General features: G+C 34.2%; 1 protein-coding gene across 1 annotated transcript in view; it reads left to right on the top strand.

The window, feature by feature from the left end:
- The first annotated feature begins 3,730 nt into the window (after positions 1-3,730).
- Positions 3,731-15,527, top strand: part of LOC133335632 (uncharacterized) — a 47,035-nt gene continuing 35,238 nt past the window's right edge. Inside the window, exons 1-13 of the mRNA XM_061543942.1 lie at positions 3,731-3,784; positions 5,400-6,054; positions 6,187-6,279; positions 6,350-6,407; positions 7,943-8,076; positions 8,150-8,323; positions 9,016-10,155; positions 11,138-11,228; positions 11,303-12,125; positions 12,192-12,378; positions 12,464-12,575; positions 12,673-12,840; positions 12,902-12,958. Coding sequence (XP_061399926.1) covers positions 3,759-3,784; positions 5,400-6,054; positions 6,187-6,279; positions 6,350-6,407; positions 7,943-8,076; positions 8,150-8,323; positions 9,016-10,155; positions 11,138-11,228; positions 11,303-12,125; positions 12,192-12,378; positions 12,464-12,575; positions 12,673-12,840; positions 12,902-12,958 — 3,718 coding nt within the window. The 5' untranslated portion in view covers positions 3,731-3,758. The remainder of the gene's footprint in view (positions 3,785-5,399; positions 6,055-6,186; positions 6,280-6,349; positions 6,408-7,942; positions 8,077-8,149; positions 8,324-9,015; positions 10,156-11,137; positions 11,229-11,302; positions 12,126-12,191; positions 12,379-12,463; positions 12,576-12,672; positions 12,841-12,901; positions 12,959-15,527) is intronic.

Genomic DNA, 15,527 nt, shown 5'->3' with positions numbered 1-15,527 from the left:
ACAACAAAAAGTCAATATGGCCGCCACTTGTTGGATGTTGGTGGTGCTTTAACATTAATAAGCTTGTAACAATAATAATAAATTGATAGATCGAAAAGGAAGTAAATAGTGCTACAGTGAAAAAACAACAAATAATTGAGCAATTGCAAGAATAATGTGAAACAAGTTGTGTACATCTTAGGGCATTGTCGTTTTCTGAGGTAACAGTTAAAAGACGAGCAATTCGTGTATAGTGTACATGCAATAATCTTGGAAGCTTATTCATAAATCCAAAAAAGTTGTCAAAAAAATATATATATCTATAATATGTACGATTGGAAATGTAGAATTCTTGAAAGAGAGGCAAGTTAGTAGGTGCGGCAGCAATACTTTAGTAATTTTAGAGCTTTGTTTGTATTTTTTTGTAGCATATGTGTTTTTTGTTTATTACACCCGCAAGAGGCGTACTCGTTAGATATTTTTTTTCTGTGCAATCAGCTTGGAATCAAGTAAATTAAATTGACTGATCGCATTTTGTTTAATTGATTTTACCAAAACTTTCTTATTTCTCTCATTTTGTTATTGGGCTCTCTCTCTCCATATATATCTGTTCTTCTTATTGGTGTTACCATATGGTTTTGTTTTTTGCGGTTACTATGACACTCATTGTTTTGGTAGTCGGTAAATAAAAGGTAAACATATCAAAAATTTGCAAATTATTAATTAAAAAGTAGAAATTTTTTTTATGGGATTTCCAATATTCAGACTTTTGTCATTCTTCCCAAGATATGCGCATGAATATATCATTTGTACAATTACGTTTGTATCATTTCTTAGATAATATTGATTGAGAACATATAAGCTTGTAAATAATGTAAATCAGTTATTGAAACGCTTAAGTTTGGGGTGTTCTGCCTGTCAAAAGCAGTTGCAAAACAAAATAATCCACCAAAATGTATAGCCTTTATATGACTTAAATTTTTGGGAAAAATTTTTTAGGACTATGTCTTTATCAGAGAATTTAATTAAATTGGAGGAAGCCCACTTTTTCCAAAATATGTAGGGTAAGTGTACCAATCGTCGGCACTTTAGGGATTTTCGCATTTTAAACGTTTCACCATCCCGAGAGCATTTGGTTCACTATATTGTATTTAAGTTTATAGGTTTCAAAATTTTCTTTACTCCCCGATGTAATAAAAATTTGTATTAAAGTTCAGTAAACTGATAATTAGGTAATATACAGGACAGTCCTGATGTTTTAGAAGCAAAAATAAATTCTTCTTTAGGAAGAACATTTGATTGGGCAAATAGAAATTCCTTTTTGGTTAACCCGTCAAAATCTAAAGCCATTTTGTTTGGAGGTTCTCAGTTTAATCTTAACATTGTTTTGGGCCAACATACGATTGAATTTGTGAGCAGTCATGTGTGCTTGGGTGTTCATGTTGACAAAAATTTGGATTTTGGTTTGCATATTAACCACATATACTCCAAAGTTTATGGTACTCTACCTAAAATTTATTCTTGTAGTGTGTACTTTCCACGTTGGGTTAAAATAAGGTTAGCACATGCTCTATTGATGCCAAATATACGGTATGGCTTAGAAATTATTTCAGGAACTCGATCTTGTAATATGCAGAGACTGAAGAGATTAGTAAACACCATAGTTCGTTTTGTTTTCAACTTGGGTAGACGGCATCACATTTCTGAACATACTCAGCAATTTTTGGGAGTTCCATTTATGTCTTATGTTGACAGATGTAACTTGCAGTTTTTTTACAATATGGTCAAAAGGGGAATTCCTTATTCATTTCGACAGTCTTTTACCTTTTCTCGGTCAACGAGAAACCCAAATTTGGTTATTCCGAGGATATCTTGTTCTATATTTGAGAGATCATTTTTGGTTCGTGTTGCCAGGAGTTGGAATCAGCTTCCATTGGAATTACGTATTTTTTCACACTCTAACAATGTGTTTCGAAGAAAAATAAATGATTACTTCTTAAACACTTGATGTATACTTATACCCTCATATCTATATATGTTATTGCTAATTTGGACTTTTTTATTTTGTTTTAATATTTATATATTTTTGGTTGGGGAACCAAAACAGTATTGCGTAATTATAATGAAATTTTTATGATATTTGAAAATGTTTAATTATATAAATGGAAATTTATTTTAGGCGTACATTTTTAGAATGTAACATATTTAGTTTTGGCCTTATTAGGCTTTATTGTTACATAATGAAATAATAAATAATATAGTGCTTTTGTGCCAATAGTCGGTACTTTTTCCAATTGTTAGCATGTCGTATTTTAATTAAACAAAAATGATGTATTTAATTAATTTTTCTGCTATTTTCATTGATAAATTATTATTATCGGACGTTTCCATCAGTGTTGTATTAAAAAATTTTTATAAAATAATTTTATTTATTAAAATATTGCAATTATAAAACATGGTTCCGACTTCGGGAACCTTTTATTAATCGATATTTAAAAGACTTAGTAAACATTTTTTTCCCAATTTAGAGCCAAAATGATCGAAAATGTGCTTATCCCATATGCCGACTAGAGGCATCGATAAAAATATTATAATTACAAATACTTTTCAATGATTTTAAATAAATTAATGATTTTAATTAAATTAATTAAATTTTAAATAAATTAGATCTGTTAGAAACATACAAATACTTGTTCCGCGTTTGTGTCCTTTATTGGAAAAAGCCTTTTTTGTACGAATTGCTAGAATTTTTAACACCTTACCGCCTTCTCTTAAAACTTTTAACTCTTCCTTAAAATGTTATCGAACTCATTTATACGATTACTTCAACCTCAATTCATCTTAAATTCATGGGTTTTGCTTATTTGTTTGTGTTTTTATTGCATAAATGTTGAAATATTTAAATAAATATAACTATAATAAATTATATTTTTTTTATTGATAATTGTGATATAATAATAAGATATTTGAACCTGTAAATTGAATTTAGTGGTTGAGAGTAGATATAATATTGAAGTCCTTTGCCCTATGTGATAGGTCGCTACATCAAATAATGGAATAATAATAATGTTTTTGAAGTACAATGGTTCTGAACCCCTCCAACTGAATAGACGTTAAGTTATCATTAAGCTAATACACTGTTAGTTTTAAGCTTTTGGAGTAGTTTATTTTTTGTTGTTTTTTGAATCGCTTTTGGCCCTTTGGGCTAGATTCTCGTTTATGAAATAAATAAATTGAAATTGAAATTGAAATTATTCTACTCTATGTTCTTTATAATTACGAAGAATATCCTTGTGCAAAATATATAATTTTAATATAGTTACAAATAAATTTTATATAGAGATAGGTTGCAATATTATTTAAGATTATTGATGGTATTTTTTATATTAAGTTATTGGATTTCTTAATTATTAGAAGTTATATAAAACAGATGTCGACTATTGGTACATGCCGGAATTAGGTGCGTTTACCTTATTGAATTGAAACTTCGAAGCCTCTGTCTCGGGAAGTATATATAAGGTCTGTAATCACTGTGAATTTGTGAAAAAAACGTTATGTTAGTATCATATCTTAGATTTCGTTTCCGATTTTGCAGAGAATTGCCCAAATACAATTAGTTTATCCAACTAAATTAAACATTTTAATTTACAATAAATGTTTAACTTTACTATCAATAAAGAAAATAACAATTTATAATATAGGTATATGTATTTTTCCTCGTTTTCACTTCCGCAGAAAAATCAAAAGATAATATTGTCCAATATTAAGATACCAGACTTATGGAAGACCCATCAATCACTAAGAGGTATGTACAAATCTAATAAATATATTTGTAATATAATTAATTAATCACTGTACGGATATAACTATTTACTGACAACATTCAAAATGAATATTATTCACCAGATTGATAGGGTTTCATTTTCAAAATCAAAACTATTTTGATTTTCTTCATGCATTGTGTGTGTCACACATACATAAATAAACTTTCAAAAAATAACACATACTATTATAAATGCTGTACGGCATGATGTATAGTGTATGGGGCCCTTAAAGGTTTGTAACTTTGCACATATATATTTGAAGATTTAAAAGAGAAGAAAAATAATTTACAAAAAAGTTTTGTTATGTTTTGTTGTTGTTTTTTGTAACTAAAGAAAAGTCCTTATTTTTGATGCCGGGCATGATAACTCCTCACTGGAACATCGGAATCCGAAAATTCCAACGGTGTTTGAAAGAGTATGGGGGGTCCCCTTAAATTAGGAGAGTTAAGTCTGTTACTTTCTTTGATTAAACAGTTAAAGGCAATTGTGTCCTTTTTTGTGAAGGCAATATAATATGTTGTAACACGGTGACAACAACTTCAAATTCCCAGCATTCCCCCTTTTTCTAACTGGAAATGAAGTTCGCGTTGTGCGTCAATTCAATTCTATGCAAAATGAATTGGAAGATAATTTTAATCTACGATGATCATGAATTTCAAGCATTTCGGGGAGAATCTATGAATTATAAATCCCTACTAATGCTTAATATCGCTAGAAAGAGTTTTTTTTTTTAAGTAGAAAGTTTATATCTATCCAATTTAGTGAAGAACAATAACATCAACATTTTTTCTATTCCAATCTGTCGGCAGTTGAATGTCATTGCAATCTGCACTTCTATGGGGGCAAAACACAAAAGAGCCAATTGTGTTTTGTACATTTTCCCTGTCATATATTCTCTACTTGTCCGTATAAATTTTGGGGGTGCTTTTGACTTGTCTTCGATTCACTTTTCTTCGTTGCGTTTAATTGAAATTAGGTTGGTTGTTTTTGCTGGTTATGAGGTTGTATGTGACGGCGGTGGTGCATTTGTATTTGTTCCCTCACTTGAATGATGGTCGGTCATCGATGACATCATATCAACTTAGTACAACATACATTTTTTGTCTGGTAGTCTAATATTTGTTTGCTATTTGTATAGGGAAAACCTAGCTATGCACTTTGATTGGCATACAACCATTTAAAATCTCGTAGGCATTAATCTATCAATTACCTTTTATAATATCTAAGAACAATAAAGCTAAAATTGGAAGAGGACAATTAAAATAAAAATCAAGGATATTCATATTACAGATTCATACTGGTAATCTCAGATAAATATCGCAACGATTCGAAAATTCTCTTAAGGACATGATATCAGATCTGTATGTAATTAAACAATATAAATACAAATGTTCTTTAAAATTTAAATGCTATAGCGTTTAGGTCATTAGCATGAAAATGAATGCTAGTGATGAATGTACAATGATTGCATATTGACTTCTCTTCTGATTTCGTTAACGTTATCAAATGACAAATAACAGTATTCATTACTCCTAGACATCGATTAAATAATGCTATTTACTATTCATTCTTTATATATATATATATTTTCTGCAGGTTGATTGATTTTGGTGCTGACGAACATGATTATGACGAAGTTCAAGATTTACCTGAAGAATCAACAGCCAATAATCAATCGATACTTTCCTCTAATAGTGACAACCCAGTTCCACTGTCTGAGTGTCCAGTTGCAACGAGAGACACAAAAACGTCTAACAATAATAACGTGGTGCCTGAGTTACCTTTGCCAAAACAAGTTAAAAGTGCTCTAAATAACAACAAATCTAGCAAAACGAAATCTTCAAAAGCTTCCAAGTCAAAAATTCCAAGATCGCCATCATTAGCAAGTGCCTTAGGCTACAGCAATTTTCAGCCTCCGCCAATTTCAGGTATACCTCCTCAGACCCCGCCCCTTCCAGTGGCTTATCAAAATAAAGGAAAGGCTTCTTATTCGCCGACCACAGTGGACAATAATAATGCTCACTTTTTTGGTAGTAGCCACACCAACTTAATGGCGGGTGGAAATAGCGTTAACAGTGGCGGTTCTCTCGGTCTCTCTACCACGAACGGCGGCGGACAACGCAATAGCCTCAATATGGCGGCCAATACACGTCGCTCTCAAATATCATCACCTGCGTCTGGGGAATCGCCCAAAAATTTCCAATTTCTAACCTTAACCGTAAGAAAGGACGAGAATGGGTACGGAATGAAGGTAAGTGTTCCATCTACATAGATATTTATGATACTAATAATACTGCTGGTGGATTTGCTTTCTAAGCATGTCTGCATTAAACTCGGAAACTAATAGATGAATTGATATTATTGTTATTATAATAACATTCAGGTTTCTGGTGACAATCCAGTGTTTGTTGAAAGCGTGAAACCTGGTGGCGCTGCTCAAATTGCTGGTCTGGTGGCAGGCGACATGATCTTGAAGGTAAATAATTAGCTGTGGCTGACAAATTAGTATAGAAAATAATATAAAATCTCCATCTTTCTACTAAAAGGTAAATGGTACAGAAGTCCGTTCGGAGAAACATCCAACCGTTGTTAGCTTGATCAAAGGTAAATTCAATATATTTATAAGCGCATGTAACGTTTGTGATCATACAAACATCTGCATATATGTTTCTTTATTACGCGTACACTTTTAAGTGAATAGGATTCAGCGGTTGATTCAACACACTTATCTAAGAAAGACATTGGAAGCGGGTCAATTTCAAAATGCATACAATATTTTATCTTCGGTCGGGTGTCGTATCTACATATTGTATATTTTGCGTTTACGTACATATTCCATATGTATGAAGTGGACGCGTTCTACTCTTCGTTATTAATTTTCTACTATTATCCCTTTCGCCTCCCTCAATGGAAATGAAGCACTTAAGCAACACAAATGACGGCGGGTATATAAAATGCGAATTCCAACTCTAAGCCACATTTTAAAGGGAATACAATTGCGAGTTGTGCAACGAAAGAAACTATTGACAGTCCAACAAAAATAAACTCGCTCGTCGGATGTGCTCTGACAGTTATGATAAGTTCTACAATTCTACAGATATGCTATTGAAATTATCACACTTGTAGTGTGTTCGATTTTAGTTGAAAATCGAAAATTCCATTTTTAAAAAATACTTTTCCAATTGAAATTAGGTATTAATTTGCAAATGTAATCATTTGAATTACAAATGAAGTAATTTCAATTACAAAAGAAATGTCTTCGATTACAAATTGAATTAATTAATCAATTTGAAATCGAGTGGAAACATAATACGCGAAGTCCATTTGCAAATTACAACTGAATTTGACGAATAACAATTGGAATCAACAAATTACAATTTAAATATTTTGAATAACATTTCAAAAGAGTAGCCTCCACATGGAGAAATCGAATTGACCACCTAATCTAGACATTAGGTGTATCTTCGGGATATTGTCGATAACTGAAACTTCTCATTTGTATATTGTTAGTTGTCGGCAAGGTCGGAATAAAAATAACAGTTGTCCTATACTAATAGGAACAATATTACTGATTTTACGACACCCTACTTTACGATCACACGGTTATCATTATAACATCAAAATTGCAAAAATGATATCATACATGTTTACAAATATGTTTTATGCATAAATGATATCCCTAATACAAATACATGCCAATAAAGATGCTTCATTAACATGTATACGGGGACAACACATTATTGCCCATAGATTTTTTTTCCAGCAGTTAATTGTTTTACGAGGGGACGACACTTTGACAATTACTCTGTAAAACAGGTTGAACAATAAACGGCACACATACGTCTTCATGTAAAAGTCAATTAAAGTGAAATATGTCGTCACATCCACCTGAAAGTATAAACGAATGAATTTAATATTTGGAAAATAAGTAGTAGTTCCATGGGAACTGTTACTACATATATGCCTATCTATACATACATTCGAATTTCTATTCTACCTACAAAATTAATACCTAAAAACTATACATTCTTGTTTGAATATTCAAAATTGTTTGAATATATGTATGTTTATATATATATATATATATTTGCCTGAAATTAAAATCAATATAAATGTCTGTGTTTTTGTTCGAATTACAGCTTCTACGATTGTTGAATTAGCCGTTAAACGGAGCCAACAAATGGCCCGTCCTACATCAGCAAGTGTTGTGCCATCCACACCAGTCCTGGGAAGGGATCGAACGGCTTCTATAACTGGACCTCAACCTGTTGATGTAATCATCTTTTATTTATTTTTTAGTGATAAATCTGCTTCCCACCGAAATTAATATGTTTTTCTGTTGACAGAGTATCAAACGGCGTGAAATGGAAACTTACAAAATAAAAACTCTACAAAAGATGCTAGAACAAGAACTATTAAATTTGGAGCGTTTAAAGGGAGATACCAATAATGCAGGTTATAAGACATCTGAAGCAAATATAAAGACATTGCGGGAACAATTGCGATGTGCTGGAGCAGAGGTGAGTAAAAAAAATAAGATTATGGCCAAAGTCCTGCGATTCCATTCCTTACCTTCCGTACAGTTATGTACGTGTGTATAATGTGCTAAGACACCTTCCTTCCAATTTGAATTCCCATCGCCCACAATTAGTAGTAGTTCTGACTATTATTTTTGAGATTAATGCATCCGGCATTAACAATATCCACAGCAATTGTAATTTACAATCTGACATTTAAAATTATCCAAATTCACCACGTTTGATGGGAATTGTCCCTATAGTTGTGTAGGAGCCACCCTTTAAACATGTATCCTCTGGATCCCTTTTTTTCTTACCCTTGAAACTGTCCGCTTGATTGAAATTAACCACCAATTGGTATATTCACAGGCCAGATTGGTTACATAATGCTTGCTACACTAAAATATCCTAATTAACGCAATCAATTGTCCGCAAATATGTTCAATGCCGCGACGCTACCGATCAAAAACAAAAATAACCTTTCATGGCGTTATACTTTTTCCAATTATTTACACATAACACCAACACATGTATATAACATCCCTAACCGAGCATTATTAATTGAAAGAAGTGTCGTCTTTTCGTAATTTTCCAAGCAGTTCATTCACTATTCATACCTACATCAATCAACCAATTATATATACACAAACGATACACGTCCGAACATATCATGCATATCTTTTCTCAATTAACAGGATAAACCAACGGTTAAGTTACAGGCTATGGCGAATAATAATGGTAAAACTGTAGGTTTAATGTCGCCAAATCAGTTGCATCCTTTGTCTTCGTCTTCCTCCAATCAGTCGACATCACCACAATTTTCTACACATCTTAACCCACACCATTCCCAAAATCACAACAATCAAGCCACAACACCACAAGCCTCACAATCATCACCAGCATTTCTGTCTTTGTTACCGCGTTCGCTGTCGTCTTTATCGTTGGGTGGACGTAGAAATAAAGTTGATAAAGATTTAATAGCCGCTCCTCTTAATAATACTACGGATTTTTTACATACCACATCTTTCGCGGACAACATTTCCTCCACGGCTCCGGGTAATATGGCTACTTCCTCTGGACCGCACTTAAATATGTCGCAGTCCCTGCACAGTCCGCAACAGATGCAGCAGCAAAGAAATTCTGCTCAGCAACTGTTTCATTTACACCAGCAGCATTTGCACCACCAACCCGTTAAGGGATCGTCGAAAGCGTCCAAAGGTAAAAACAAGTACTCGTCGCAGACGAAGAATGTGATCGAAGAGGATGATGTTCCACCGCCCCTACCTCAGAGGAATCCGCCGCGTCAAATGCATTTGGATGCTTCGAATAATAACCACAGTTTTTCGCCTATATCCGATCTGGATCATGGAGCAGGAGGTGGTACGAATTCGCCTGTAAGACATTCACCCCAGCCGACTTTGCAGTCAGCCAGTAACTCTCCACAGAATGCAAACAACAAATCAAAGCGTTCCAAGGCCAAAACCAAAGCTCTATCTGACCCAAAAATGTCAACACAGATGTTCCTTCAAATGGAAAGTGCCGGTTCCCACCACAATTCTTGCAGCGACGACACTCAGTTGGACGAATTGCCTCCGCCGCTTCCACCCCGACAGCCAGGTTTGCTTGAAGAGCCACAACAATCTCTTCGGCCTTCACCGAATAGTGTCGATACTCTAATGCAATATCCACTTGTTTCGACATGTACACCAGTACATCGGGATAATATGTCCGCTGCATTTCCTTTTTCGCAAAGACCCAACATCGTTCAACAATTACAACAACATCAGCAACACCAGCAAATGCATATCACTGCAACTGGCGGTTCTAATGCAGCTGTAAGTATACAATCAAGCAACATTATCTTTAAAATGAAATCTGGTATCTGGGTACTCAACATGCATACAAATTCTTCTTCGCTGTATTGTATACATGTCTAACAAGACGGTAAATATCTCCGCTGTTATCTCTCTCAAAAAGAAAATCTATATCGTATGAGAAATGTATTACTAAAAGCGGAAGTGGTTTCTCATATACTTCATTACTATGTACACATAATTATAAGCACATTTTGAATATTGTAGATAATTAACACCATCTTCCATATTATCATTTAATGTGAATTTTTGGACGAGTTTAAATGTTCATTGGAATACAAAATAAATACAGTCGAAGTCGCTTATAAGGACGGGCAAGGGACCGGAAAAATTTCTCGTTATATGCGATATGTCGTTATAAACGATATAAAATCAAAGGCAGAACTTGTCTCGCGTCGCTTAGATAAGTCGTTGTAAACGATTTCGACTGTAGTAGTATTTAATGCTTTTATACAAATGTAGCTTGAGCCGAGAGTTAACTGTATTTGTTTCCATAACTGCTACCATTGTGTTTCATCTTGCATTACACCCTATTACGCTTATTACTACGTCTTTAAGCTTGCACTATCGAACGAAAGATATACTCTACTAACTTCTAGATTCGTTAGCTTTAAAATACCATAAAATATCTGTACAAATTGATCATCAAAACGTGTTATTATCGGCATTGCTACCAAGTTATTATACTGCTGTAGTTATAACCGAGTATTTCATAAAGTCAGTATAAAGTGCACCCGTTTGCAAGTAGCTTTAGTATCCTACACAAGTTGAATGTGCCCAGTTTGGTACAGTGAGAGGGTAACATTCTAGTTTTCTTTCTGTGTGTTTTAAGAATGGTGAACTTGCATGCGAGCGAACTAGTACTCGAGCATGAGGGAATCCATGGTGGTCTAATGGGACGTCAACAAATGTCGTGATTTATTATTTGTTTCTGGTTTTCTAGGTATTGGGACAAACGCCGCAGAATGTCAACAATATGAGCAAACACAGACGCGTGGTGTCATCACCGGAAAATATTCATCCAAGACATCCGGGTAAGCAGCGTTGTAATCTTCAATATAATGTACATTTTGAAAAATGATAATCGATGTGTGTGAAATTGTTTTAGATCGTCATATAAAGACCAATTCCGGTTCGTGGGAGTTAATTGAAAAGGACGACGAAGTAACACCGCCAGGTACACCGCCCCCGCCTTATCGACATGCGCATTCCGCCAGCCTTTCTGGCAATGAGGACAACCTTCATGAACATGGCGGTTCACCGACGAGCGGAATTTGTATTGAATCTCATCAGTTCACTCCTCTGGGTGTAGCCATTTCACCACCACCTTTACCACATTCCAGTCGTATACAAGCGGCCCAGACAAATTGTACCCAAAAGGAAATCATTTCGATGGAAGATGAAGATGCCTCCGATCAAGAAAGTCCATTTATAGACGAGAATGGGCCCTTCAATTCATTGCAACGTCTATTGGAAAGCGAGAACGTTGCATTTTTGGCAGTATTTTTAAATTTCGTTCTCTCAAATTCAGAACCAGCACCATTGTTATTTTATCTGATAACGGGTCTCTACAAGGAAGGTACCGCTAAGGACATGCGCAAATGGGTGTATGAAATTCACTCGACCTTCCTGGTGCCTCGTGCACCGTTGTCTTGGTATCGTCAAGACGAGATGCTAGCCCGGGAAGTGGACGCTGTGCTCCAAAACGAGTTCGACAAGGTGGAAATTTTGAGAAAAGTTTTTTGGAAAAGCCGTAAGAAAGCAAGGGATGTCATCTGTGAGCAACTAAGAGAGTTTCAACAAAAGCGGACAGCTGGCTTGGGAACCATTTACGGGCCTACAGACGCCCAACTGGCGGAGGCTAAAGGTGACAAACAACGAGAACTGCAAATTTTCGAAGATACCCTAATGAAAAAATTGCAAATTTTAATGTAAGTCGCATTTTCCATATTTGCCTCTGGCAACTGAAATTATTTGACGTGTACCTATTCCATTAGTGATGAATACGAAAAAGATCTCCCTGCCGAGGATCCAACAAAGCTGGCTCTCTGTTCTGCTTTATCCACAGTTATACATCGGATATTTATAACTAGGTCCCATCCAAACAGCATTATAGATCGGGTTCATCATTTCGTTAGCCGTGAGAAAAGTTTCAAGTCACGTTTAATGGGCAAAAAAGGAAAGGTAAATATCGCTGTACCTCGGCAATATTTCATAAGACACATCACGCACATAGAATCCATTTAACTCCATTTATTTCTCATTTCAGATGATTGTTCGTGGTCATCCACTAGTATTGAGACAATACTATGAGGTGACCCACTGTAATCATTGTCAGACGATAATATGGGGTGTTAGTCCACAAGGCTTCCATTGTACAGGTAACGAAAGGAATAACACAACAAAATATACATAGGAACAAAACTCATGGTTATGCCATTTTAATTAATCGTATGCATTTCTTCTTTTTTCTGACAGACTGTAAATTAAATATTCACCGTCCTTGTTCGAAAATATTAGAGGAAAATTGCCCAGGCCCATTACCTCAGGCGAAGCGTAAAGATAAGGATATGAACAATGACAGCAAAATAAGTAAATTGATTATGGGAAAAATTCGTCCAAAAACGTCAGTAGACGCAAGTGGAGGTACTACTTGGACAAATCGAATGAAATATATAAGACCTAATACATATTTTTTTCTTTTCAGACAAACGTCAACGACAAGACCCGGATGATTTTGATCCTCCATTGGATTTTGCAAGTGGTAAGTTGAGACGGTATATATACATACATATGTACGCATAAAATATCTAAATTTAAATATAAACTTAAATTTCCACTTAAACATGACATATGTATTAGGTCATCCAGTAAAGGCAGCATTCAACTTATTTCAAGCCAAGATCTACTATTTTGTTAACCTTTAGCAAGATTTTTTCTTCTTGGAAATTTCCATCATAACAATGAATGCCCAATAAAGTATTTACAAAATATGTTAACTGTTGTTTATAGTTGACCTGGTAAATGCTAATGCTTATTGATCATGGTTCGCCTGAAGGTCAATGAGAAAACATTTGTTTATGTTTATGTTTTATTTTTGTTTATTTTTCCAATATTTCGATTGCCATCGAAATCAATTGGTAACAAATTTATACACGAATCTTACACAAAAGTTATTGTAGAGGAAAAGCGTCTACATTAATTCAACGTCGAAGTTAAACTAAGCTTCTTACGTCGGTGCTTATGTACTAAATTCCCATAGATATGCGCACAGTGGTCTGTGTCCGTTTTATAGCTAACTCTCTTTTTTCCCGTGGGTACATTTATGATGTGTAAAATTTCTTCTGTATTTATTTTTGCTACAACGTCAAAATCATTGAAAAAAACATTCGTACCAAAATATACGTGTACATTACTATCATTACGTTTTCCTGAGAGATATTTTGAGTTTGTATCCTGTTCTGGTTGCACATTACTATCATTACGTTTTATTGAAAGATATTTTGAGTTTTATCCTGTTCTGGTTGGTATTTCGCGATTAAAAAGTTGACAGCAAGAGGCATGAATTCGCCTGCCTGTTAACCTTATGAATAAACCTTGGTTTGAATCAACATTTATTCATAAGGTTAACAATGAGGCGAATTCGAATTCTTCATTGACTGGCAAATATATTGTTTGAAGAATAATGGGGCCTTGACATGGCTCAACCGACAATGTCGGTGGTTTTCGCCGAAGTTATCCGGCTAATAGAGGAAAAACTGTGTAAAATTTTGATTGTATACAAATTAACGGAGGAGGAAAAAGGGAAGAACAACATTTTTTTTGAAAACTAAGTTCGGATGTATTGATTATACACACGTACATATCATGGATCCAAAAGAAGATGTTCGCCACTTTATGTCATTTATTTGGAATGCGTGTTGGTGGGCCATAGCAGTTAAGGTCTTCTGAAATGGCCTTCCACACATAGTGGCTTTGGTTTGACCAAAAGTCCGCACGTGCTACATTTGGGTGAGCTTCCATCCGGGCAAATTGTTCTTTTGTAGTAATATTAACCATTATGGGAAGCCTACAAAGTTCAGTTATTATAAACAGCAACCAGAAATAAATGGTTGCCGAAAAATTCTATTTGAAGCAACTGAAGCAACTGGTTGCCATCCGTAATCGACCCATAAATAAACAAAAAATTTATTCGAACAAAACAAGGTTTATTAATAAGGTTAACCGGCAGGCGAATTCATGCCTTAAACGGCATATACATTACAACTTTTTACCGGGTTAACCTACTTTATGAGGATTTATTTGACATATATGCAAAGAATTAACAATTGAAACCCACTGGGTTAAGGAAATCCGGTTATATGTAAACGTATTATTAGTCTTCTCCTGCTGTCAACTTTTTAATCGCGAAATACCAACCAGAACAGGATAAAACTCAAAATATCTTTCAATAAAACTTAATGATTGTAATGTGCACATATATTTTGGTTTGAATAAAAATATTTTTTGTTTATTTATTCTTCAAACAATAAATTTGACAGTCAATGAAGACTTCGAATTCGCCTCCCTGTTGACCTTATGAATAAACCTTGTTTTCAACGTTTGTTTTTGAAATAGAAAAATTATTTTACATACTTTTGATAGCCAACTATGTTTTATATTACAAATCAAATATTTTGACAAAAATGTAGATAGCAGTTGGCCCAAGGTTTATTCATGAGGTTAACAGGGAGGCGAATTTGAAGTCTTCATTGACTGTAAAATTTATTGTTTGAAGAATAAATAAACAACAAATATTTTTATTCGAAACAAAATACATATATGTATGTGCACATTACTATAATTTCGTTTTCCTGAATGTTATTTTGAGTTTTTATCCTATTCTGGTTGGTATTTCCCGATTTCGCGATGTTGACAACAAGATTCGGCATGGTTTCACCTGCCTGTTAACCTTAAGAATAAACATTGAGCTGGCCCTACTGAATGACCTATTTTATAGACCTTGGATTGGTTGATTCAAGGTTTATTAATAAGGTTAACCGGCAGGCGAATTCATGCCTTAGTCTTCTCTTGCTGTCAACTTTTTAATCGCGAAATACCAACCAGGACAGGATAAAACTCAAAATATCTTTCAATAAAACGTAATGATAGTAATGTGCACGTATATTTTAGTTCGAATAAAAATAATTTCTGTTTATTTATTCTTCAAATTTAACCTTATGAATAAACCTTGGGTTGAATCAAATTTGCCTAAATTTTGAAATGTCAAGGCGAATTGAATATTATTTGCCTTGTTTACAAATTTTGACATATAATGTTACTAAAAAATTGCT

This window comes from Musca vetustissima, unplaced genomic scaffold (assembly GCF_032173495.1).
Source record: "Musca vetustissima isolate MV318-11 ecotype Yass unplaced genomic scaffold, APGP_CSIRO_Mvet_v1 utg8222, whole genome shotgun sequence".
Lineage (NCBI taxonomy): Eukaryota > Metazoa > Arthropoda > Insecta > Diptera > Muscidae > Musca > Musca vetustissima.
The sequence above is the reverse complement of the archived record's forward strand: the minus strand, read 5'-3'. Positions and strand labels throughout refer to the sequence as shown.